At 37.1% G+C, this 25131-nt stretch overlaps 1 protein-coding gene across 1 annotated transcript in view; it reads left to right on the top strand.

Moving 5' to 3' along the window:
• The window catches only part of DGKI (diacylglycerol kinase iota), a 445841-nt gene that overhangs the window by 277493 nt on the left and 143217 nt on the right, over positions 1–25131 (top strand). Inside the window, exon 21 of the mRNA XM_029234512.1 lies at positions 20029–20228. Within this exon, the coding sequence (XP_029090345.1) occupies positions 20029–20228 (200 nt within the window). The remainder of the gene's footprint in view (positions 1–20028; positions 20229–25131) is intronic.

The raw sequence follows: 25131 nt of genomic DNA, 5'->3' as shown, positions 1-25131 counted from the left end.
GCTTACCCGTCCCCCTCCCCGTGTCCTCAAGTCCATTCTCTACATCTGCGTTTTTATTACTGTCCTGCCCCTAGGTTCATCAGAACCGTATATTTTTTTTACAGTCCATATATATGTGTTAGCATATGGTATTTGTTTTTCTCTTTCTGACTGACTTCACTCATATGACTGACTCTAGGTCCATCCGTCTCACTACAAATAACTCAATTTCATTTTTTATGACTAATATTTCATTGTATATATGTGCCACATCTTCTTTATCCATTCATCTGTCAATGGACACTTAGATTGATTCCATGTCCTGGCTATTGTAAATAGTGCTGCAGTGAACATTGTGGTACATGACTCTTTTTGAATTATGGTTTTCTCAGGGTATATGCCCAGTAGTGGGATTGCTGGGTCGTATGGTAGTTCGACTTTTAGTTTTTTAAGGAACCTCCATATTGTTCTCCATAGTGGCTGTATCAATTTACATCCCCACCAACAGTGCAAGAGGGTTACCTTATCTCCGCACTCTCTCCATCATTTATTGTTTGTAGATTTTTTGATGATGGCCATTCGGACTGGTGTGAGGTGATACCTCATTGTAGTTTTGATTTGCATTTCTCTAATGATTAGTGATGCTGAGCATCTTTTCATGTGTCTGTTGGCAATCTGTATATCTTCTTTGCAGAAATGTCTGTTTAGATCATCTGCCTATTTTTGGATTGGGTTGTTTGTTTTTTTGATATTGAGCTGCATAAACTGCTTGTATATTTCGGAGATTAATCCTTTGTCAGTTGCTCCGTCTGCAAATATTTTCTCCCATTCTGAGGGTTGTCTTTTCATCTTGTTTATGGTTTCCTTTGTGGTGCAAAAGCTTTGAAGTTTCATTAGGTCCCATTTGTTTATTTTTGTTTTTATTTCCCTTTCTCTAGCAGGTGGGTCAAAAAGGATCTTGCTGTGATTTATGTCATAGAGTGTTCTGCCTATGTTTTCCTCTAAGAGTTTGATAGTGTCTGGCCTTACATTTAGGCCTTTAATCCATTTTGAGTTTATTCTTGTGTGTGGTGTTAGGGAGTGTTCTAATTTCATTCTTTTACATGTAGCTGTCCAGTTTTCCCAGCACCAGTTATTGAAGAGGCTGTCCTTTCACCATGGTATATTATTGCCTCCTTTATCAAAGATAAGGTGACCATATGTGCGTGGGTTTATCTCTGGGCTTTCTATCCTGTTCCATTGATCTGTATTTCTGTTTTTGTGCCAGTACCATACTGTCTTGATTACTGTAGCTTTGTAGTATAGTCTGAAGTCCAGGAGCCTGATTCCATTTTTCTTTCTCAAGATTGCTCTGGCTATTTGGGGTATTTTTTGTTTCCATACAAATTGTGAAATTTTTTGTTGTAGTTCTGTGAAAAATGCCATTGGTAGTTTGATAGAGATTGCACTGAATCTGTAAATTGCTTTGGGTAGTAGAGTCATTTTCACAATGTTGATTCTTCCAATCCAAGAACATGGTATATCTCTCCATCTATTTGTATCATCTTTAATTTCTTTCATCACTGTCTTACAGTTTTCTGCATACAGGTCTTTCGTCTCCTTAGGTAGGTTTATTCCTAGGTATTTTATTCTTTTTGTTGCAGTTGTAAATGGGAGTGTTTCCTTAATTTCTCTTTCTGATTTTTCATCATTAGTGTATAGAAATGCAAGAGATTTCTATGCATTACTTTCGTATCTGCTACTTTACCAGATTCATTGATTAGCTCTAGTCGTTTTCTGGTAGCATCTTTAGGATTCTCTATGTATAGTATCATGTCATCTGCAAACAGTGACAGTTTTACTTCTTTTCTGAATTGGATTCCTTTTATTTCTTCTCTGATTGCTGTGGCTAAAACTTCCAGAACTATATTGAATAGTAGTGGTGAGAGTGGACAACCTTGTCTTGTTCCTGATCTTAGTGGAAATGGTTTCAGTTTTTCACCATTGAGAGTGATGTTAGCTGTGGGTTTGTCATATATGGCATTTTTAATGTTGAGGTAAGTTCCCTCTATGCCTACTTTCTGGAGGATTTTTATCATAAATGGGTGTTGAATTTTGTCAAAAGCCTTTTCTGCATCTGTTGAGATTATCATATGGTTTTTATTCTTCGATTTGTTAATATGGTGTATCACACTGATTGATTTGTGTACATTGAAGAATCCTTGCATTCCTGGAATAAACCCCACTTGATCATGGTGTATGATCCTTTTAACGTGCTGTTGGATTCTGTTTGCTAATATTTTGTTGAGGATTTTTGCATCTGTGTTCATCCATGATATTGGCCTGTAGTTTTCTTTTTTTGTGACATCTTTGTCTGGTTTTGGTATCAGGGTGATGGTGGCCTTGTAGAAAGAGTTCGGGAGTGTTCCTCCCCCTGCTGTATTTTGGAAGAGTTTGAGAAAGATAGGTGTTAGCTCTTCTCTAAATGTTTGATAGAATTCGCCTGTGAAGCCATCTGGTCCTGGGCTTTTATTTGTTGGAAGAATTTTAATCACAGTTTCAATTTCAGTGCTTGTGATTGGTCTGTTTATATTTTCTGTTTCTTCCTGGTTCAGTCTCGAAAGGTTGTGCTTTTCTTAGAATTTGTCCATTTCTTCTAGGTTGTCCATTTTATTGGCATATAGTTGTGTGTAGTAATGTCTCATGATTCTTTGTATTTCAGCAGTCAGTTGTTACTTCTCCTTTTTCATTTCTAATGCTATTGAGTCTTTTCCCTTTTTTTCTTGATGAGTCTGGCTAATGGTTTATCACTTTTGTTTATCTTCTCAAAGAACCAGCTTTTAGTTTTATTGACCTTTGCTATCATTTCCTTCATTTCTTTTTCACTTATTTCATATCTGATCTTTATGTTTTCTTTCCTTCTGCTAACTTTGGGTTTTTTTGTTCTTTCTCTAATTGCTTTAGGTTTAAGGTTGGGTTGTTTATTTGAGATTTTTCTTTTTTCTTGAGGTAGGATTCTATTGCTATAAACTTCCCTCTTAAAACTGCTTTTGCTGCATCCCGTAGGTTTTGGGTCATCGTGTTTTCACTGCCATTTGTTTCTAGGTATTTTTTGGTTTCCTCTTTGATTTCTTCAGTTATCTCTTGGTTATTTAGTAGTGTATTGTTTAGCCTCCATGTGTTTGTATTTTTTACAGATTTTTTTCCTGTAATTGATATCTAGTCTTATAGTGTTGTGGCCAGAAAAGATACTTGATATGATTTCAATTTTCTTAAATTTACCAAGGCTTGATTTGTGACCCAAAATATGATCTGTCCTGGAGAATGTTCCATGAGCACTTGAGAAGAAAGTGTATTCTGTTGATTTTGGATGGAATGTCCTCTAAATATCAATTACATCCATCTTGTTTAATGTGTCATTTATAGCTTGTGTTTCCTTATTTATTTTCTTTTTGGATAATTTGTCCATTGGTGAAAGTGGGGTGTTAAAGTCCCCTACTATTATTGTACTACTGTCCATTTCCCCCTTTATGGCTGTTAGCATTTGCCTTATGTATTAAGGTGCTCCTGTGTTGGGTGCATAAATATTTACAATTGTTATACCTTTTTTTGGATCGATCCCTTGATCATTATGTGGTGTCCTTCTTTGTCTCTTCTAATAGTCTTTATTTTAAAGTCTATTCTGTCTGATATGATATTGGCTACTCCAGCTTTATTTGATTTCAATTTGCATGGAATATCTTTTTCCATCCCCTCACTTTCAGTCTGTACATATTCCTAGGTCTGAAGTGGGTCTCTTGTAGGCAGCATATATACAGGTCTTGTTTTTGTATCCATTCAGCCAGTCTGTGTCTTTTGGTTGGAGCATTTAATCCATTTACATTTAAGGTCATTATCAATACGTATGTTCCTATTACCATTTTCTTAATTGTTTTGGGTTTGTTTGTTTTTTTAGGTCTTTTCCTTCTCTTGTGTTTCCTGCCTAGAGAAGTTCCTTTAGCATTTGTTGAAAAGCTGGTTTGGTGGTGATGAATTCTCTTAGCTTGTGCTTGTCTGTAAAGATTTTCATTTCTCCATCAAAGCCGAATGAGATCCTTGCTGGGTACAGTAATCTTGATTGTAGCTTTAACCCTTTCATCACTTTCAATATGTCCTGCCACACCCTTCTGGCTTGCAGTTTCTCCTGGAAGAGCAGCTGTTAACCTTATGGGGATTCCCTTGTGTTATTTGTTGGTTTTCCCTTGCTGCTTTTAATATTTTTTCTTTGTATTTAATTTTTGATAGTTTGATTAATATATGTCTTGGCATGTTTCTCCTTTGAATTATCCTGTATGGGACTCTCTGTGCTTCCTGGACATGATTGACTATTTCCTTTCCCATATTAGGGAAGTTTTCAACTATAATCTCTTAAAATATTTTCGCAATCCCTTTATTTTTTTCTTCTTCTGGGACCCCTATAATTGGAATGTTTGTGCATTTAATGTTGTCCCACAGGTTTCTGAGACTGTCCTCAATTCTTTGCATTCTTTTTTCTTTATTCTGCTCTGTGTTAGTTATTTCCACTATTTTATCTTCCACGTCACTTATGCTTTCTTCTGTCTCAGTTATTCTGCTATTGATTCCTTCTAGGGAATTTTTAATTTCATTTATTGTGTTGATCATCATTGTTTGTTTGCTCTATAGTTCTTCTAGGTCCTTGTTAAATGTTTCTTGTATCTTCTCCATTCTATTTCCAAGATTTTGGATCATCTTTACTGTCATTACTCGGAATTCTTTTTCAGGTAGACTGACTATTTTCTCTTCATTTTTTTAGTCTGGTGGGTTTTTACCTTGCTCCTTCATCTGCTGTGTATTTCTGTGTCTTCTCATTTTGCTTAACTTACTGTGTTTGTGGTCTCCTTTTCGCAGACTGCAGGTTTGTAGTTGCTGTTGTTTCTGGTGTCTGCCCCCAGTGGGTAAGGTTGGTTCAATGGGTTGTGTAGGCTCCCTGGTGGAGGGGACTGGTGCTTGTGTTCTGATGGATGAGGCTGGATCTCGTCTTTCTGGTGGGCAGGACTGCATCCGGTGGTGTGTTTTTCAGTGTCTGTGAACTTATTGTGATTTTAGGCAATCTCTCTGCTAATGGGTGTGGTTGTGTTCCTGTCTTGCTAGTTGTTTGGCATGGGGTGTCTAGCACTGGAGCTTGCTGGTCATTGAGTGGAGCTGTGTCTTAGCGTTGAGACCGAGATCTCTGGGAGAGCTCTTGCCAACTGATATTACAAGGGGCTGGGAGGTCTCTGGTGGACCAGTGTCCTGAACTCGGCTCTCCCACCTCAGAGGCTCAGGCCTGACACCTGGCTGGAGCACCAAGACCCTGTCAGCCACACAGCTGGGTCATCCTGGAGAAGATGGACTGAAGCCAGGAGAAAGCTAGAGGATGAGAGACCTGTCAGAAGGCTTGTTTGATGAAATCAGGCAAGGTTGGTGGCATTCTGTACCCAGGCTCTACTCGCAAAGGGGAAAGGGGTGCATCGGGAAGCCGAGCACGTGCTTCCACCTAAAGTGTGTTTTAAGAATAAATACTTGTTATGGGAAAAGTTCAGTGTAAAAACAGGCAGTATATTGGACCCTAATGCACCATCCCTTAGCCTCTGTAATTATCAGTTCACGGACAATTTTATTTCTGTCACCAGCTATGATCTCCTCTCATATTATTTTGAAGTAAATCCCAGATATTACATCATTTTACCCATGAAATTTTCTGACTGTGTTTTTTAAAAGGTAAGATTTTCTTTTATGGATACAATCACAAAATGTTATCTCAAAAATTAAAATAATAGCTTCTGAATATCACTAAATACTCAGTATTCAAATTTTTAGTTGTCTTGCAGATGTCATTTGTTTTCTTATGCTCTGTTTGTTTTCATCAGGATTCAAATAAAATGCATTCACTGTGATTGGCTGGTATGACACTTAAGTCTCTGTAGGTTCCCACCCATCTCTCTCTCTCTCTCTCTCTCTCTCTCTCTCTCTCTCTCTCTCTCTTTTCCCTTCATTTATTTATTAAAGAAACCAGGCTATTTGTCCTGTACTGTGCTGATAACATCCCCAAAGTCTCAATGACATGTTCTTCTCTCTTCCCTGTTTCCGCTAAGTTGATATTTGGATATAGATTCATCAGACACGTTTTTTCCCAGATCTCTTTTGTAAGTAGTGTTTTATTCTTCCAAGAGAGAATATGTAATGTCTCATTCTCTCTCTCTCTCTCTCTCTCTCTCTGGTTAACAGTCTTTGACGATCAATGTCTGCATCCAGGAATCATCAGTGGTTGCAAAATTGTGATATTCTACTTCTATCCTTCATTTATTAACTGGAATATGTCTCTAAAGAGAAATTTTTTTCTATTCCTACTGTTTTGTTACTTAGTTACACAGTTTGTTTCAGAGAAGCAGGATAAATGGTTCTTTTATATATACATTTTCAAAATAATAAGTTAGTTCACTAGCATCTTTTGATGGCGGCTGTGGTTTGGAAGTGGCATCCAATTTTGGGAACTACTCCCATGAAGAGTTTGCATCTGTATACCCTCCCCTTGAATCTAGGTGGGCTTACAAATACTTGGCAAATAGAGTACAGTGGAATTGATGCTGCATAACTTTTGAGACTGGATCATTAAATGCCATGCAGCATATGGAAAATATGGGCAATATTGATGGTCTCTAATTAACAAGAGTTTTGTAAATTCAAGGTAATACTTATTTAAAATGTCTCACTGCTCTCATTCATTCAATGTCGGTCATGCATATTTATTGAATAGTTGTTGAATCCACAAATACTTATTGAATCCATAAATGACACTCTGCTAGGTAAAATGGTTACAAAATGAACCAGTAGAAAAGCTGTGTCCTCAGGATGCCCACAGTTCATGTTGTGGGGAGAGATGAAGAAAGAAATGAGCAATAACAGTCTGACACAAATTCTAGGAGAAAGGCATGTGTGACGATGGAAAGGAGAACCGTATTTACAAACTGGGGAGATCAGCAAAAATTTCACAGAGGAGGCAGGAGTCTCTATGGGTGAGATGGCCAAGTGGCTGCTACCCTAGAGGGATCAGCCTAAGAGGGCATGGAAACCAGGAGAACTACTAGTGGTGGCTCAGAGTGATGATACAAATGGTGAATAAAGGGCAGAAAGGGTTGGGTTTTTATAATTTGTTGTTTTAACTGTTATGGGGAGGTTGCAGCAGATGGCGTGAGACAGGATCAGATTTGTTGCTCAGAAAAGTTATCTGGATGTCAGTGTGAAAGGTGACCAGAATCTTAACTTCTGGAGACAGATGGACAAATCAGGACATTGGTACCAAAGTCCAGGTGAAGAGATGAGGAGATCCAAAAGCCTGAAGAAAGACAGTGGTGATGAAGATAGAAGGGGTTGGTGAATTCAAGAGTTATTGATACGGACTTATTGTGAAGGGTGAGAAAGGAGTATCAGTGAATGCCGGGTGGCCAGCATAGGCAAAGGGTGAATATATTATATGTGATAGAAAATATAAAAGAAAGGTAATAGTGTCAAAAAATGAACTCTGTTTTATATAAGGTAAAATTGAAACCCCTGTGAGACATCTAAGAAGATATAGAAATGTGCAGTTTGAAATATATGTTTAGAGCTCAGGAGATCCCTCTAGGTCAGGAGAGAATATTTAGGGGGGTCTATCAAATCCTTTTCTCTCCCATCCCATCATTAGTAGGAAAAGGAGGAAAATAATAGATGGGAGTTGGTGTAGAGAAAATGGAATAGTAAAATTATTAAATGTAGATAATACTGCACAATTTTGAACATCCATGTTCTTTAAATAATATTGCTTCATATTCATACACATCTTACCTTCCTATTCATATAGCAGACACTATCGTATTTTTTTTTTACTCAATAATGAAAGCACTTTATTTTCAGTCCTTAAATTTCACATGCCTTGAAACTATTATGTTTCTAAGAAGGTAAATTATTTGAAAACTCACACATCTGTGTAAGATGATTATATAAACAGAAGAGTGTAGTTATTTGGGTAAAAGTGTATGTATTTTTGTGTATTTAAAATATTCAGAGTGGTGCTTTAAGAGAGAGTTAAAATAGAATTACTAGAATGGGAGAAAATATTGTTTCTTTTAGACTTTATCTTGTAATTGCACATTTCAAAGCAGAAGTATTCAATTCATTTTACTGGTTGAAATGCATTCCTATTAATTAAGATGATTCTTCATTGGGTGCTTGGTAACCTGATTAGCTTTTTGGATTCTACACAGACCATAATCAGACCCTATAAGCTGTATTTACTTCTGCCACAATTTTCTGCCATTACAGTTGTAAAGGGCCTTTCATGTTGAGTCTGTTTCTAAGTAATCTAAAACTTTTCAAGACAGTTGAAAGCATTATTCAGATGGAGGAATTGGGAGCCTAATTTGCTATGTGGTATGTAATCCAAAGATTTCAGTCTCCTGAACTTTAAGGAAAGCATAGCCCGCTTTCTTTTTGTTAATTGAAATTAAAATATGTAGGCTGTTTGATATTTATGAATTAGAAAAGCTAAAGGTTATTCAGTGAGAAAAGTTACATAGAGAAACTCCCAGGGTTGAAGTTGTACACATACCAGATAATCTTTTTTTTTTTTTTTTTTTAGAAAAAAGTAATATTAAATGTTTATTTTGATAACATATGTAAGTATAAGAACTAAAACTATCACTCAGAATCACATGATCTGTAACTAACTATATTTATATTTTGATGTGTTCCCTTTCAATTGCTTTATTTCCATGTTTTTAAATATATAGGGAATCATAAGTAAATCCTACTCTTTCATTGTGTAACTATGTCTCAATTTATATAATAATTATTCCTTTATGAAAAGCTTCCTTTACGGAACTTTTAGGTTTCTCGATGTTTGGTGGTATAAAACACTCCTGTAATTAACATAATGTTTATAAACCACAGTTAACATTTCAAATTATTTTCTTATGTCAAATCCCCAGGAGAGAAATGACTGATTCAATGGCATAAACATTTTAAAGCCTCTTAATAAAAATTATAAAACTGCTTTCTAGAAATTTTGTACTGTTTACTTGCCCAACAGCAATGTCTAAGGATACCTGATGGGAAGTGTTAGGAATTTAATACCCTACAGGTTCTGAAAATGTGTTCATGGATAGAAACAAAAAGCTATTATAATATTACACTTGATGAAACAGAATAAGAGGATAAAATTACATCCCTAGAAAGAAAGAAATTATGTTTTATACAGTCAATTATGTCCAACAAAAAAGAGAGTAAGACATGTTGTTTACCTTTATTGTTACCTTTTATGTCTTTGGTTTTTTAAAAAATGTATTTTTTGCATATTTTGATGGGCTGTTTATCTTTTATTGTTGAATTGCAGGTACTGTTTATATATTCTGAATACAAGTCTTTTGACAGATATATTTAGTGCAAATATGTTCTCAGTTTATTTTTATCTTTTTTTTTTATGTTTCTTTTGATCGGCAGAAGTTTAAATATTCTTATGAATTCCAGTTTTAGGAGGTAGGCATATTTCATGCTAGAGCTTTTTGTGTCCTTCTTAAATCATTGCTTACTCCAGGAAAGGTTGGGAAGATATTCTCCTTTGTCTTCTTGAAGATTTATAGTGTTAGCTTTTATGTATAAGTATGTGATTCAGCTCAAATTCTTGTGTATTCTGCAAAGTAGCTTCAAGGTTCGTTTTTAAAAATACGATTATCCAAAACTTTGCAAGTTTCTTAATAACATCATGAGAGGTGAAATAAAAGAATCTTATTCATGATTTTTTAAAATGCATTTATCCAGTTTTTTTCCAGCACTATTTTTTGAGTAGACTTTCCTTTTCTATAGAATTGTCTTGGTGCCTTTGCCTCTTGATTGTATGTGGGTCTTTTTCTGAACTCTATTGTTTCATTGATTTGTTTATCCTTAATCCACTTCCACACTGTTTTGATTGCTATAGATTTATTGTAAGTCTTCAACCTGGTAATATGAATCATCTCACTTTGCTTTTCTAAGGGTGTTAGGGTTATTCTACATCTTTTGAATTTGTGTATAGATTTTAGAATTAGTTTGTGTCTACATAAAACTGTTTGGATTTTAATTGGGATTGCATTGAATCTATAGGTAAATTTAGGGAGAGTTGGCATATTAACATTATTGAATGTTCCAATCTATAAGCATGATATATTTCTCCATTTATTTAGGTGTTCTTTAATTTCTCTTAGCAGTCTTTTATAGTTTCAGCGCAGTTTTCAGGTCCTTGCATACCTTTTGTTAAATTCATTCCTAAGTATTTTAAATAGTATGATTTTAAATTTCACATGTAATTATTATTGCTAATATATAGAAATAACTGATGTCTATGTGTACACACATGTGTAGATATTTATTTATTGACTTTGTCTTGCAGCTTTGCTAAATTCACTTATTAGTTCTAGTAGTTTTTGATATATACCTTAGGTTTTTTTGTTTTTCTGGGTTTTTTTTTTTGCAGTACGCGGGCCTCTCACCACTGTGGCCTCTCCCGCTGCGGAGCACAGGCTCCGGACGCGCAGGCTCAGCGGCCATGGTGCACGGGCCCAGCTGCTCCGCGGCATGTGGGATCTTCCCGGACCGGGGCATGATCCCGTGTCCCCTGCATCGGCAGGCGGACCCTCAACTACTGCGCCACCAGGGAAGCCCCCTTAGGTTTTTTTGTATACATAATTGTGTGGTCTGTGAATAGGACAGTTTTATTTCCTCACACACCTTTTATTTTTCTTGCCTTATTGAATGAGCTGGCAATATGTTGAATAACTGTGGTAAGAATGAACATGCTTGCCTTCTTCCCGATTATAGGAGGAAGCATTCCATATTTCCTCATGAGGTATGCTGTTTGGTTGTTGTTGTTTTTAGAAAAGCCCTTTATGTAATTAAGTAATTATGATTCTCTGTCAGTTTTCTGAGAGTTTTTTTAAGTCACAAATGAGTGATGTATTTAATCAAATGCTTTTTTTTTAATATATGGAAGTGACCTGATTTTCTCCTTTATTTTCTTTATATCATATATTCCATTGATTTTTTTAAAAATTACTCAGTTTGCATTTCTAAGTTAAGCCTCACTTGATGTACTATCATTTTTTATATGCTGGATTCAATTTACTAATATTTTGTTAAGCATTTTTGTGACTGATTATGAAAGATATTGGTCTATAAATTTATTTTCTTGAAATATCCTTTATGGGTTTTGATATCAAGGTTATGCTGGCCCCATAAATTGAGATAGGGATTGTCTGCTTTCTGAAAGAATTTTTATAAGATTGGTATTATTTTTTTCCTTAATTATTTCATAGAATTTCCTAAAGAACTGTCTGGGCTTGAGGTTTATTTGGGGCAAGAATAGATATAGAATTATTCACATTTTCTATTTCTTCTTCAGTCAGTTTTACTAAGTTGAATTTTTCAAGGAATTTGTCCACTTCATTGAAATTGTTAAGTCTATTGGCCTAAAGTTGTTCACAGTGTTCTCTTATTATTTTTTTAATGTCTGTAAAATCCCCTCCTTTATTCTTGATACAAGTAATTTGTTACAGACCTTTTTCTCTTATAATTTCATTTTTTCTCCCCTACTTTGTGCTATTCTTTTCATGTATTACACTTTGACATAACATATAAACCCCGCATTTCAGTATTGATATTTTTGCTTTAAGCAGTCAGTTGTTTTTTGAAGAAATTAAGAGGTGAAAGAACAGTTCATAGTCTTTTATGTATACCCACATATTCACCATTTCCAGCTTTCTTCATTTCTTTCTGTTGATCAAAGATTTCATCTGGTATCATTTTGCTTGAGTTTGAAAGATTTCCTTTAGCCTTTCTTATAGTACAGTTCTCTTGGCAGTAAATAATTTCAAATTTAATTTTTCTGAAACGTCTTTATTTTATCCTCATTTTTTTAAACTATATTTTTATGAATATAGAATACTGGATTGACTGGTTTGTTTGTTGGCTTCTTCCAGCACTTTAAATATGTTGTTTCATTTTCTTCAGGCCTCCATGTTTTAAGGATGAACAGTCAGGTACCATTTGTATCATTATTCCCCTGTTGATGTCTTTTTTTCCTCTGTTTTTGAGGCTTTTTTCTTTTAGTTTTAAGCCTCTATGTGTTTGTTTTACTTTTCTATCGCTGCTGTAAGCAAATTACCATGAGCAGTGGTTTAAGACCGCACAAATGTAATATCATACAGTTTGGGAGATCAGAAGTCTAAGATGGGTGGTTGGGCTGTGTTTCTTCCAGAGACTCTGGGGAAGAACCCACTTCCTTGTCTTTCTCAGCTTGTTGAGGTGGCCTACTTTTCCTGGCTCACGGCCCCGCCTCACTCTGACCTCTGCTTCTATACTCACCTCTTGTTCTCTGACTCTCCTGCCTCCCTTCTTCCCTTATAAGGACCTTTGTGATGACATCAGGGCCCCCTCCCACAGATAATCCAAAATAATCTCCTATGTCAACATCCTTAATGTAATCATACCAGAAAGGGCTCTTTTGCCTTGTACGATTTTCATAGTTTCTGGGCATTAGAATGTGGGCATATTTTTCCTGGTTGTTGTAGTGGGCATCATTCTAACTTCCACATGGTTTTCTTTGTATTTATCCTGTTTTAGGTTCATTGATCTTTTTGGAACTGAAGGTTGACCTTTTTTTTTTTCCCCTACAAATTTGGAATATTTTCATCCGTGTATTTTCTGCTCCATCCTTTTCTGCTCCTTCTGGCATTCAATTATGTGTACTTTAGATTGCTTGCTATTGCCTTATGGGTCTTGCGGAAAAAAAATAAAATGTTTTAGTCTCTGTTTTACAGATTATGTAATTTGTATTGCTCTGTTTTCATGTTCACTGACCCCTTTTTGCAGTGTCCAGTTTGCTCTTAACTCCATTCAGTGATCATTTCAAAAAATTTTTCTTCCTCACGGATCACATTTTCTTGCTTCTTTTCGTGTCTAATACAATTGATTATATGCTGGGTAGATGATATATTGTATGGAGTCTGGCTTTTCTTTTATTGTGACCTAGTTGATACTGTTTCAGCATTATATTCTGTTCAGTTCCCTTCTTGCTTCACATAATCCAAAAACAAGTCTAGTATAAGGGATGGATGCTACTAGCCTAGTGTAAAAAAAAACAATCATCAATAAGATGTGTTTATACAAATTTATTTGATCCCAGGATATGTTGTTGATTATATGACTACACTATATTAACTCTGTCATGATATTACAGATTTCAGAGGATTGATTGTTTATGGAAATAGCTTGAAAGCGTGAAGATGATTTTTTTTCCAAAGTGCACCACTGAATTCCAGGCTAGATCTCACTGTTGGCAGAAAAGCTGAACAGACCCCTTTTGTGGCTTTTTTGCCTCCCATGAGCTCACCTTAATAGTGAATCTACCTCTATTGAACAAAAATGGAAAAAGACATAAGTATACAATAAACCCCAGTGAGAAGGAGTACTTAGGTTTCTTCATTATAAGAATCTTCACTTTTTCAAAAAAATGTTCTTATTCATAGTAAGTATTTAATAATTGCTGGATTAATTTTAATGAGCAGAAGGAAAGTTTTTCAAGTAAAGCCTTTCCTTTTTACTGTCCTCTACTTCATTGTAGATACTGGCTGTGCATTAGCATACAGCTAATATTGTCAAAGTTAGATGGCATGTGGTAGAATTTGAGAACATGAAATTATAGGTACAACCTAGAATCCTAAAATGCTAGTGCTAAAACAGACCATAGCAGCCTACCAAAACCTCATCACTTAACATATAAAGAAACTGAATCTATGGAATTATTTTTGCCATAAATGTTACTCATATGAACAATAATTAAGTAAATAGTAATACTATTGCTGGTGGTATTTAGACTGCTTACAGCATGTATTACAGCAGGATTTTAAAATACACCCATGTCCAGAAATGTTAATATTTGATAAAATGGAAAAAAGCAATAAAACTTAATGGCATTGCTTCGTGGCAATAAAACCGCTTGTAAAAACTTGTATAGAAAAATATGCATTGAATGATGGTGCCACTGCAAATTACTTAAGTAAAATTTCTCATTTGGGGGACTAGGGTAGGGTGTCAGAGAGGGAAAATATCCCATGCGAGATAGTTCAATTGAGGGAATTTAGTACAGGGGACTACTTACAGGATGTTAGAAGAACTGAAAAGAGGTAACCCATAGATAGCAATCCATGGATTAGCAACTGCAGAAATTCTCTGCCACCTCCAGGACTGGAGGGACAAAGGGAAAAGACAGTGTTATCAGCATTCAGGAGCCAGGGCCATTCAGCAGTGATGGGACCTTGGACAAGTAGCCATTGATGGGCTGTGCAGTGAGGGTCATTGGGCAGGAGCTGGGACTCCAGAGAAGGGAATCAGACCACAAGAGTTGAGGTCATTGCTGGGGCTGCCTGTCTGTGCTGGGACTGTAGAGACAGGGTGGCCTGGGAAGAGTGCTTGCCAGTGGGAAATGGAAACAGAGGAGAAACAGCCACTGCCAGAGACACTGCTTGAAAAAAGAGAGCTAAGGAGAAATATATACTTGCGCTCTCCTCTCTTTCTACTGGCTAATTTTTATATTAATATTTATGTTTCTTGCTCCTAGTCCTTTAATACATCTGGGCTTAATATTTGTGTATGATGTGAGGGAGAATACTGATTTTATTTTTCTCCATTTTATTTTATTTATTTATTTTTTTGCGGTACACGGGCCTCTCACAGTTGCGGCCTCTCTCGTTGCGGAGCACAGGCTCCGGACGCGCAGGCTCAGCAGCCATGGCTCACGGGCCCAGCTGCTCCGTGGCATGTGGGATCTTCCCGGACTGGGGCACGAACCCGCATCCCCTGCATCGGCAGGCGGACTCCCAACCACTGCGCCACCAGGGAAGCCCCCTATGTCTTTTCTTATGCAAACACCTTTATTTGAATTACTGTATCTTTGAATATTACATGACTCGATATTCAATAAGGATAATCTATTGTTATGTTTTCAAAATATTCTCAGCCATTTGTGAACCTTTATTCTTTGAAATTAATTATAGAATCAGTTTGACAAGATTCTTCAAAATAGTATTTCTCATATTCACTTGGAATTACATTGAATTTATGTATTGATTTGGAGGAAATTCATATCATTAGAGTATTAAATTGTCCCATCCATGGCTATGGCGTGGTTCTCCATTTCTTTAAGGTTTATTTCTCCAGTAGTTTAAAAATTTTCTGCATAAAAGTCTTATTGCTTTATTTTTGTTGATATTATAGATGACATCCTATTTTTTATTATATTTTTACTTAGTTATTGCTAGAGATGGGGAGCACTTGATTTTTTTATGTTGATAGTGTACCTTTCTTACAAGGTTTAATTTTCGGACTTTTGATGTATGGGATGATATTAGTGGAAATATTACAAGGTTTGCTTTCTTTCTTCCATGACTTTTTCCTCCAATTTTATTTCCTTGACTTATTATGTTGGTCAAGACCTCCAATACTATGTTGAAAACTTTTGTTACTAGTGGATCATCTTGTCCCTTGAAAGGAATGCTTTGAACTTTCTTTATTCCAAATAATGTTTTCCCTAAGGATTTTGATAGATGACCTTTATCAGGTAAATAAGTTGTGTTCGATTCCTAGTTTTCTAACAATTGACCCTAAAAGGCACTGAACTTTATTATTTTTTCTGCATCTTTTGGGATGATAATGTGGTTTATCTCACTTAAACTGCAGTATGGTGAAATTATAATAATGTGTTTTCTTTTTTATATTATTTTTATTGAGGTATAGTTAATTTACAATGTTGTGTTAGTTTCAAGTGTACAGCAGAGTGTTTCAGTTATACATATATATGTATACAAATATATTCTTTTTCAGATTCTTTTCCATTTTAGGTTATTACAAGATAATGAGTATAGTTCATTGTGCTATACAGTAGGTCCTTGTTGTTTACCTGTTTTATATATAGTAGTGGGTATATGTTAATTTCAAACTCCTAATTTATCACCCCTCCCCGGCCCCCCACCTCCGCTATCCCTTTGGTAACCGTAAGTTTGTTTTCTGTGTCTGTGAGTCTATTTCTGTTTTATAAATAAATTCGTTTTGTACCATTTTTTTAAGGTGCCACAAGTAAGTGCTATCATATGATATTTGCCTTTCTCTGACATTTCACTTAATATGATAATCTGTAGGTCCATCCATGTTGTTGCAAATGGAATTATTTCATTCTTTGTTATTTTCTGATGTTGAAGTATTCTTAATTCTTGCAAAAACCCATAATGGATCACAATTTAGTTTTTATGTAACAGACCAGTAAAAGCAATTAGCTATTTTTTTTAATGATTTTGGTATGTGTGATTATAAATATAATTTAGGTTAAAAGTTTGTTTTCTGCTGCTGCCCTTATCTGGTTTTGTTATTTCAGAAGCCATAGCATCAGTTTCTAAAACAAGTTTTATTAGACACTGTCTTTCTATAGAACTTGGGTAGAATTACTTGTAAAACATCTAAGTCTACTTGGCACATTTTGGGGTTGGGGGTGGAATGAGTAATGTTTTTGAAAACTTTCAATTTTTAAAACAGTCTAATCTATCCAATTTCCGTATTTATTACACCAAATTTTGCAAATTATATTTTTTCCAGAAATTTCTCTTATCTCGGTTTTCCAGTTTTTTAACATATAGATCTTTATAACATTCTTGTATGACTTTTAAACTCCATTATATCTTATCCTCTCTTGTTTTATTTTTTAATAAAACAAAATAGTTTTCCATTTTTTGTTATTTGGTTTTACAAGACCACCTTGTTCGTCTTGAAAAAAAAAAACAAAAAAAACCAGATTTTCGTATTGTTGATTATCTCTGTTATTTACTGTCCATGTCACTGATCGCTGCCTTGGGCCTTTTGTTACGGGACTGGGACTGGGAGTCAGGGGCCTGCAGCAGTCGGGAGAAAGGAGGGGTTGGAAGACTTGCCCTTATTTCTGTTCTGATTTCCCAACCCAGGGTTGTCTGTCCTGTCATCTGACAGCAAGTGGAATAAGGACTTGAGTAGTAAGAAGGAGGATGAGACTTAGATGGAGAATAGTATTCCGGGGAGGAGCATAGTGCAGAAAGTCAGAAAACCTCACACCAGGGACTTCTCTGGTGGTCCAGTGGTTAAAACTTCACCTTCCATTGCCGGGGTTGTGGGTTCGATCCCTGGTCAGGGAGCTAAGATCCCACACACCTTGCAGCCAAAAAACCGAAACATAAAACAGAAGCAATATTGTAACAAATTCAATAAAAACTTTTTTAAAAAATGGTCCACATCAAAGAAATCTTAAAAAAAAAAAAAAAAGAAAGAAAGAAAACCTCACACCTTAACTGTGGACTGAAAGAAAGTTGTTGTAATGACTTGAGGACAATAGATGGCAATGGATACACTTAGTCCAGGGGCTGTCTTTGCTTTCCTCCTAAGTCATATACCACCAGAAAGGCAATATTCGAAGTTTTCACAAGAGTATAATAATGCTAGGTTGAACAGACAATTGAATATCTGTCATTAATACACCAATGTATTCTTATCAGTAAATGACTCATTCTAGCAAATCCTGGGGATGATTATGGTTATTAGGGCCTGTGCCTTATAGGATGTTAAGTCTAGATTAATCTGAATGATGAAAAATAACTATTTCTAGTAAGAATTTTTAAAAATTACCTTTAACTTGTTCCAAAAGTAAGTGTTTTTGTGCTAACAATAATAGAACTGTCTTTATTCTGAAAAGCTAATTACTGTAATTCCTCTTGTGCCTGTTCAGTGATCCTGGACTGATTCTGAAATGCCAGTGGAACTGCCACTGACAGCTATTTACCTCTGTTAATTGTGTTTGCTGTTAATCTATCACCGAGGCTGAGAATATGGCCTAAATGGTCTCTATAGTACTGTGGAAGCCTTCTGATACCGAAGGGTTCGAAAGTATTTAAGCAATTTTCAGTCCTGTCAAACCCAGAGGAATTAGTTCATACTTAGCAGGTTCTGCATTTTTATCTGTCATTAGGCCTAGTCAAGACTGGGGGAAAAGAGAAGAAAATGGTATTTCCTCCATGGATGAAGGGATACAGTATGGTCAGATAAACATTGCCCTGAGAAGTGCTTGTTGAAGGCAAGGGAAATATTTTGGAAAAGTTCGGGAGATGAGGTAGTGGCTCAAGTCCATAGATTAACTTAAATGAGTCATTTAAGTGCAGCCAGAAAGACCTTAAGCTGAGTAACAGAGGATCGGGTAATAGGCCGGAAAGAATTTTAGTAAATTCTCGCCTCATTCTCCTCTGCCTCCTTGTTCTACTAATTGAATAAAATTGTATGTAAAATTCACAACTGAGTGCTTTTTAACATCAAAGGTGTTCAATAATGAAGTATGTTCTTTACTTTTCAGTTTTTATTCTACTTTCTTTCCTCCTTTCTGTCCCTTTGTGTTCCTTTTCTCTTTGCATTCATACATAATCAGGTTTCTGTTGTTCAGATTAATGCAAGTGCAAAAGTAGTTCAAAGTATCAGATAAACACAACTATCTGGGAACCAAATTAGTGGAAATTGACTTCACAAATCTCAGTTAACAAAGTTTTTTCCCGTAGGTTTTTCTTTTTAAGTCAATCTTTTAGATTTTGAGCTAGAGTTAGTATTAACTTCTTTTAAAAGTTTGTTTACTTCATTAAAAATTGATACTCAAGATGTATTATAATAAAGCCTTACTGAGCAACTGTTAGCAGTATCTACTAAAGTTAAAAAAAAAACTTACGGCATAGCAATTGTACTCATCTTACGTACCACGAGAGGGGATGTATCCACCAAGAGACAGACACAAGAAAGTTTATATCATTAATAGCCCCAAACTGGAAATAGCCAGATGTTTACCAGCAGAAGAGTAGGTAAATACACTTTTCTATTACTCAAAAATAATGATGAGCAAAAGATGTCAGACACAAAAGAGTACATATTGTATGATTCATCTTATATGAAGTTCAAGTTCAAACAAATTGAATCTATGGTATAGAAGTCAGAATAGTGGTTACTGATCGGTTGGTGAGAGGAATGTAAATAGATTGGGCAGGGACACATGGAAACCTTCTGGTTGCTATAAACTGCCTAAAGCCTGATCTGGATGGAGATTTACATATGTGTATAAAAATGTCCATCAAACTGCATAAGACAATTTGGGCACTATCTGTACGCATAACGGAACATATTGTTTGATTTTAGTTCATCCCTAAAAGGATAAGTGATACTAAAATATATATTAAAATTTTTTTTTTTTTTTTTTTACTAAGGCAGAGAAATTATGCTACTTTGTTGCAGAATTTTAATGTTGGGTTGACTTTTCATTTTGTGGCTACTGTAGTGAACTGAGCTCTTACTGTGTTTGATTTTGATCCTCAAAGCTGCTTTACTCTAAAGAATGTTTTCAGTTGAGGATTATTGTTTTGCATTTCATTGATCTTACACAGATTTGAAGTAGTTTGAGGAGGTTTTAGGTAAAAAGGAAAAGCTTACCTGAAGTTTGAAAAATTTTCTAAGGATGGGTTGCATATTTAAATATAATATATTTAATATATAATATATAACTATATATTATAATTATATATAAATATATTTATATAGTAAGTGTAGTATGGAAGCTGTCTTAAACCATGTATTTTATCTTTCTTATATTTTTATTCTATGTACATTGGTTATTCAGTGGGAGTAGACAACACAAAGAGCTTTTGTATTAAACTAATGATTAATTTAAGGCTGAAAATACGTAAAAGCAAAAAATGGCTATCAATGAGGATTTGTGATCAAGCCATCAAAATTTAGATATTTCAGTTTATGTGTATTAGTGATTTATCCAAGGTTTCCCACTTTACTCATGGCTAACAGCTTTCAGTAAGTATTTTTCAAAGGCCTTTTGAATATAGGCAGTGGGCTTGGGGTTTCTAGGTTTCCTGAGTAACTCTTAAGCACTAACCTCTCGCTTCCTTTTGCCTCTTGTCTTTATAGGCTGCCCTGCAAGTTGGGGGCCACGGAGAAAGGCTGCACCAGTGTCGGGAGGTCATGCTGCTAACTTACAAATCCATCCCCATGCAAGTGGATGGAGAACCCTGTAGGTTGGCCCCGGCTATGATTCGGATCTCGTTGAGGAATCAGGCCAACATGGTACAGAAGAGCAAGAGAAGGACGTCCATGCCTTTACTCAATGAGTGAGTCTGCCCTTGCCCACCTTTGTGAACATGGAGACCGTGGAGAGGAGGGCACTGAGCATGTGCATGATCAGGGGCCTCCCTGTGCTGGGAAAGGAGACGAGTCCAGGAAACTCAGCAGCTCCTTGGTCTCTTGCACATATTTCTTCTTCATGTTTACTATACGGTGACCACACGCTTCTTTCAGAAGTTATTGCTGTATGATGTGTTAGAGTGATGACGCTTTTTCACTGACCACTTGAGTATATACTTACTGGGACCAGCAGAAAATCACTGAGTGATTCAGGGTCGTAAAACATGTCCTGTTGAACGTGTTCTGTTTTGTTTAAGAAGGCGCGCTGTTGGCCTCCTCTTTTCCCCGGTCGCTTGGAGAGTGTTGGTTTCTCCAGGTGCAGGAGGTCGGCAGAGCTGGCTTTGGCTCCCCTCTCTCCACATTGTACCCCCTTCTGCCCTTTCCCAATGCTCCCATTTTGGGGTCCTGTGTGCTCTGATGCCTCAACTCAATTTTGCCATCCTGGGTGGCATCCTATTGTCTAGATGAAACTTGACCCACGACTCAATGCCTAAACAAAATGTATCCCTCCTGGACCCTTTCCTTTCTTGGGTGTTTTGATAAACTGATTTGGACAAGGTGATAAATGACTAGATATTTTGAGTGCATTTTATAGAGTCCCTTAATCTAATTTCGATTGAAATGTCTTTTTGGGGGTTGGAGAAAGGGATGGAGAAAGATGGGGATTTGGGGTATCTTTTAGAGTATCTTTCATATATCATGCACCTATGGCTGACCTGACTCAAGGTAAGGACGTTTTAGGGTTCAGCCTTGGGCCATTCTTCTGTCACAGCGAGGGTCCCTCCAAGGTGCTCCTCTATTTGTGGCCTGTGATGCATGGTTACCTATTTGTACTGAATGGCTGGCTTCCTCTAGTGCCTGTGAAGGAAGGGCATGCTTCGCCATGTATTTATTGAGTCAATGTGACAAGTACAGAAGTGCTTAGAATGAACCGATGACACAGGTGTCATCGCTCCCTGCCAAAGCTTCACCTGTCTTTCTGAGATGGCAGACGTTGAAGAACAGCGTTCGACAGGGCTCGTGACGTGTTTCAGTTTTTAGTGTCTGCTTCTAAGCTTGAAGCTGGGGTGAGGGATCTTCGCTCCTCTGCATCCTCCTTTTCCAGAGTCAATCTGGGCTCTCCCCGGCACTTTTCCTGGATCGTTATCCAGAGGGCTTGTTTAGTTGCCTTTTTCGTTTTGTTTACATTTTGCAGCTAGTGAAACTCTTAGCTCATTTCTGCGGCTTTCTCTGTCCTCTGCCTTTACCACTGTTAGGTTGAACATACACTTTGTGCGTTTCAGGCCGTGTGTCAGCAATAGTATATGGTTGACCATATTCTCTCTTGAAACATTAGAGTTAAGCCATGAACTATTGGTTTAAGGGAAAGTTCTGAGCTACTAAGTGAAAAGCCCTCTCTGAGATAGTCCACGTTGTTTTGGATCACTTGTAGATCGTTTGTTAACAGAGCTAAAAAGTCTTAATATCTACAGGCAAACAGCTCCCATTTTCATGCCTGGTGCTTCTATGCTTAATAACCTTATGAGACATGAAACTGTTTTCGGGTGTTTAGTTTCAAACAGTTTTTGCCCTTGAGAAAGAATTTGTATTTGCTCAGAAACTGTATTAAGAATTTACTTGGGCTTTCTTCTCGTATAAAAACAAATGGAAAGAGTTGTTTTCTTTTTGTACACATGGCACGTATGATAGATGATGTGACTTCATAGATTTAGCCGGGAGGGTGTTCGAGAAGCAGCCTCGGGCTTCCCTGGTGGCGCAGTGGTTGAGAGTCCGCCTGCCGATGCAGGGGACACGGGTTTGTGCCCCGGTCCGGGAAGATCCCACATGCCGCGCAGCGGCTGGGCCCGTGAGCCATGGCTGCTGAGCCTGCGCGTCCGGAGCCTGTGCTCCACAACGGAAGAGACCACAACAGTGAGAGGCCCATGTATGGCAAAAAAAAAAAGGCAGCAGCCTCAACTCAAAAATGCTGTTATTTCCCACCAGGGGGCAGTGGTGTCTCCATCCAAGCAGCCTCAGGCCGTAGGAAAGACTTGTGTGAAATGCCAGTAATAATATTCTGTCCATTTCTTAAAAGGACACATCTAAATCTTAAAGATTAGCCAAGATCTTTATTACAATCTATTATTAAAATTATCATTCAACACATTTTTAGAAAATCTCTCACCACTATTCTTTTTCACCCTCTGTAATTAGATTGCTTCTTTCTATTTCAGTAGAAATCTTTGTTTGGAAATCTAACTTCTTCCACTGGATTTCCAAGTGGAGTTTCCAGTTTAAGGGCAACCGGGCCACTAATATCTTCTTAAAAGTTTTCTTCCACCTTCTGAGCCCTCCAAGCTTTTCTCTGTTTAGGCCACAGTGTGCAAAGTTCACTATTGCAGCCAAGGCGGAAAGAGATTATTGAAAGATAATTCTTTCTTCCTTCTTTCCTTCCTTTATTTTTTCCATCCTTCTTTCCCTTTTTTTCCTTTCTCCCTTTCTTACTTTTTACTGTTTCTTCATCATTTGCATGCCTTCTTTTTGAAGAAAGAGAGCTGTTTTAGTTTAAAAACTTGTGTGTATCTGTGTTAGGGGGAAGGGAGTCAGAAAGGGGTAGCTTTTCAATTCATCTTAAGGACTTATCCTCCTTTCACATAGCATGTTAACATGAATATTTGAGATTTTAGGGCTGTGGCCCCCCTTTCTGCTGAAATGCTGGTGTTCCTCATAGATTTGCCCCTTCTCTGGGAAATCACATCACAAGTTCCCTCTGTGACGGATAAGCTAGTGTGTCTCACATCTGTGTCTTCAGCCCAGGCTTTCTTCTAAAAGCTGAAGACTCGTACCCAGATATCTTAGTTGACATCTTTATCTGCATATCTCATAGTCACCTCCACTTTTACATGTCCCCTGCGTTGTTTGAACTCTTCCTTCTGTTTATTTCCCACACCTTTAACTCTCACACCATCTTTCCCCTCTGCTAGTAACACAGCCTTAGTTGCGGAGCCGTATTCATCACCTCTCGTCAGCATTGCTAAAATCTGCTCAGTTCATTTCCTTGTTTCCAATGTTGCTGCCCTTCACACTGTGTCTCTTCCAATAGACTGGTTAGAATGCTCTTTCTAAAAATGTAAAACCTATATTCCTTGGCTTTACCGACCTTTTTGATCATCGCCTTGGTCCTCTCCTTCCTACGCTCCAGAGCATATTGCTATTTCTGGAGCAGTACGGCCTGTCTCGTGTATCATTATATTTTTGCCCTCCTCACCTGCTTTCATCTGCTAGCCCCTGCTCAAGTTCAAACTCCATCGAAATATCACTTCCCCTAAGAATCCTTTTCTATCTGCTTCTAGCCATTAAATACAGCACTCAGTGCTCCTATAGTATTCTCGTTACTTCTCTCACACCATTTATCAAAACCAGTGTAATTATTGGTTTGCTTGTCTCCCCTGCTCTGTGGGGAGACCCCAGGGTTTTCCTCATAGGGTCACCAGTGCCTGGTAGTGTGTCTGAGACTTATGGTTACATGTTGAACAAGGGACTCGCACATGGATCGGTTCTATAAAGTCCTATCTGTTACGTTTCTCAGAAATTGTTTCTAAAATAACATAAATCTAAAACCTCGTGAATATAAAAATAATACAGAAAATGTCTTGGTCACATTTTATGGCAGAAGTGGAAGATATATACTTAAGAATTTCAAGATCTGGTGCACATGGATGGCTGGAAGAATTCCCATGAGAAACAGCTAAATAGGAAGCTTTCATGATGCCAGTGGATCTTCATGTATGCAAAAAGGAAAAAAATTTTTTCTAAAAAAATGTCTTGGCTTATGATCCTATTTGCTGTTAACTATATATAAACTGAAAGGCTAGGCCCGTTATGTTCACTCTCCCCTCCCCTCTCCACCCCATTGGTACAGGAGCGTATGTCATTTGTGGCTTATGAATCTACTTGAAATATGACTCCAATAAATTTCTTCCCCCCTAAAAGTAATAGAGCAGATTTGCTTAGGTTCATATTCATGTACTAGTAACATGATAGCCAGATAAATTTGATTATGTTCTCTATTTGAAAGTCACTTTTGAGGGAGATCAGAAATTCTACATTACTCAGGTGCATAGGAAGATCTCAGCCTGAGTTCACTAGCAATTAAGACAACATTGTTAAGGGTGATTGTATTATCCAGGGGCAAGATTTCTGGTTGGGCAAACCTTGGGCAACCGACTTCCAGCATCCTGGGCTGCTGAGAAGTATCATTGGTTATAACTGATAGCCCGTTCAGGATGACAAGGAGTTAATTCATGGGTGGCTCTATATGAGAATTTATGTACCCCGTGGAAAAGAGGGATGGGGGGGTACGTCTACTGCAGTTATAGTGAAACTGTTCAAATGGTCGAAGAGAGTGAAGAGAATAATGATGTAACAGTGACAGGAAATTTGGGCTTTAGTTTCTTCAGTTCCACATTTTCTCTTTTCTGGTAGCCATCGAAGACCCTCTCCTTTACAAAAGAAGGGAGAGCAGAGAGAAGTCTATGGTTTCACTCCTCTACCAAGAATATGAGTGGAATTACAGCATCACTGTGATAAAATTAGGCTTTCTTGGTATTACCTTGGGATTTCTTAGAAAGCCTTCTCTGTTTAACTGAAGGAAGTTAAAGTTTTTGTCGAGTCGCTCTTTTGAAGACGGTTGTCCTTTGACATGAATATTCCAACAAAGCCCTGGAATCATGAGGACTATGTTAAAGGATTCAGTTTACCTTGATTCTGCTCTGAGTTGACTGTGCCAGCCTACCACCCGTGTGTGTGTGTGTGTGTGTGTGTGTGTGTGTGTGTGTGTGTGTGTGTGTG

The sequence above is a fragment of the Monodon monoceros genome, unplaced genomic scaffold (assembly GCF_005190385.1).
Source record: "Monodon monoceros isolate NGI ecotype Baffin Bay Population unplaced genomic scaffold, NGI_Narwhal_1 Super_Scaffold_2, whole genome shotgun sequence".
Taxonomy (NCBI): Eukaryota; Metazoa; Chordata; class Mammalia; order Artiodactyla; family Monodontidae; genus Monodon; species Monodon monoceros.
The sequence above is the reverse complement of the archived record's forward strand: the minus strand, read 5'-3'. Positions and strand labels throughout refer to the sequence as shown.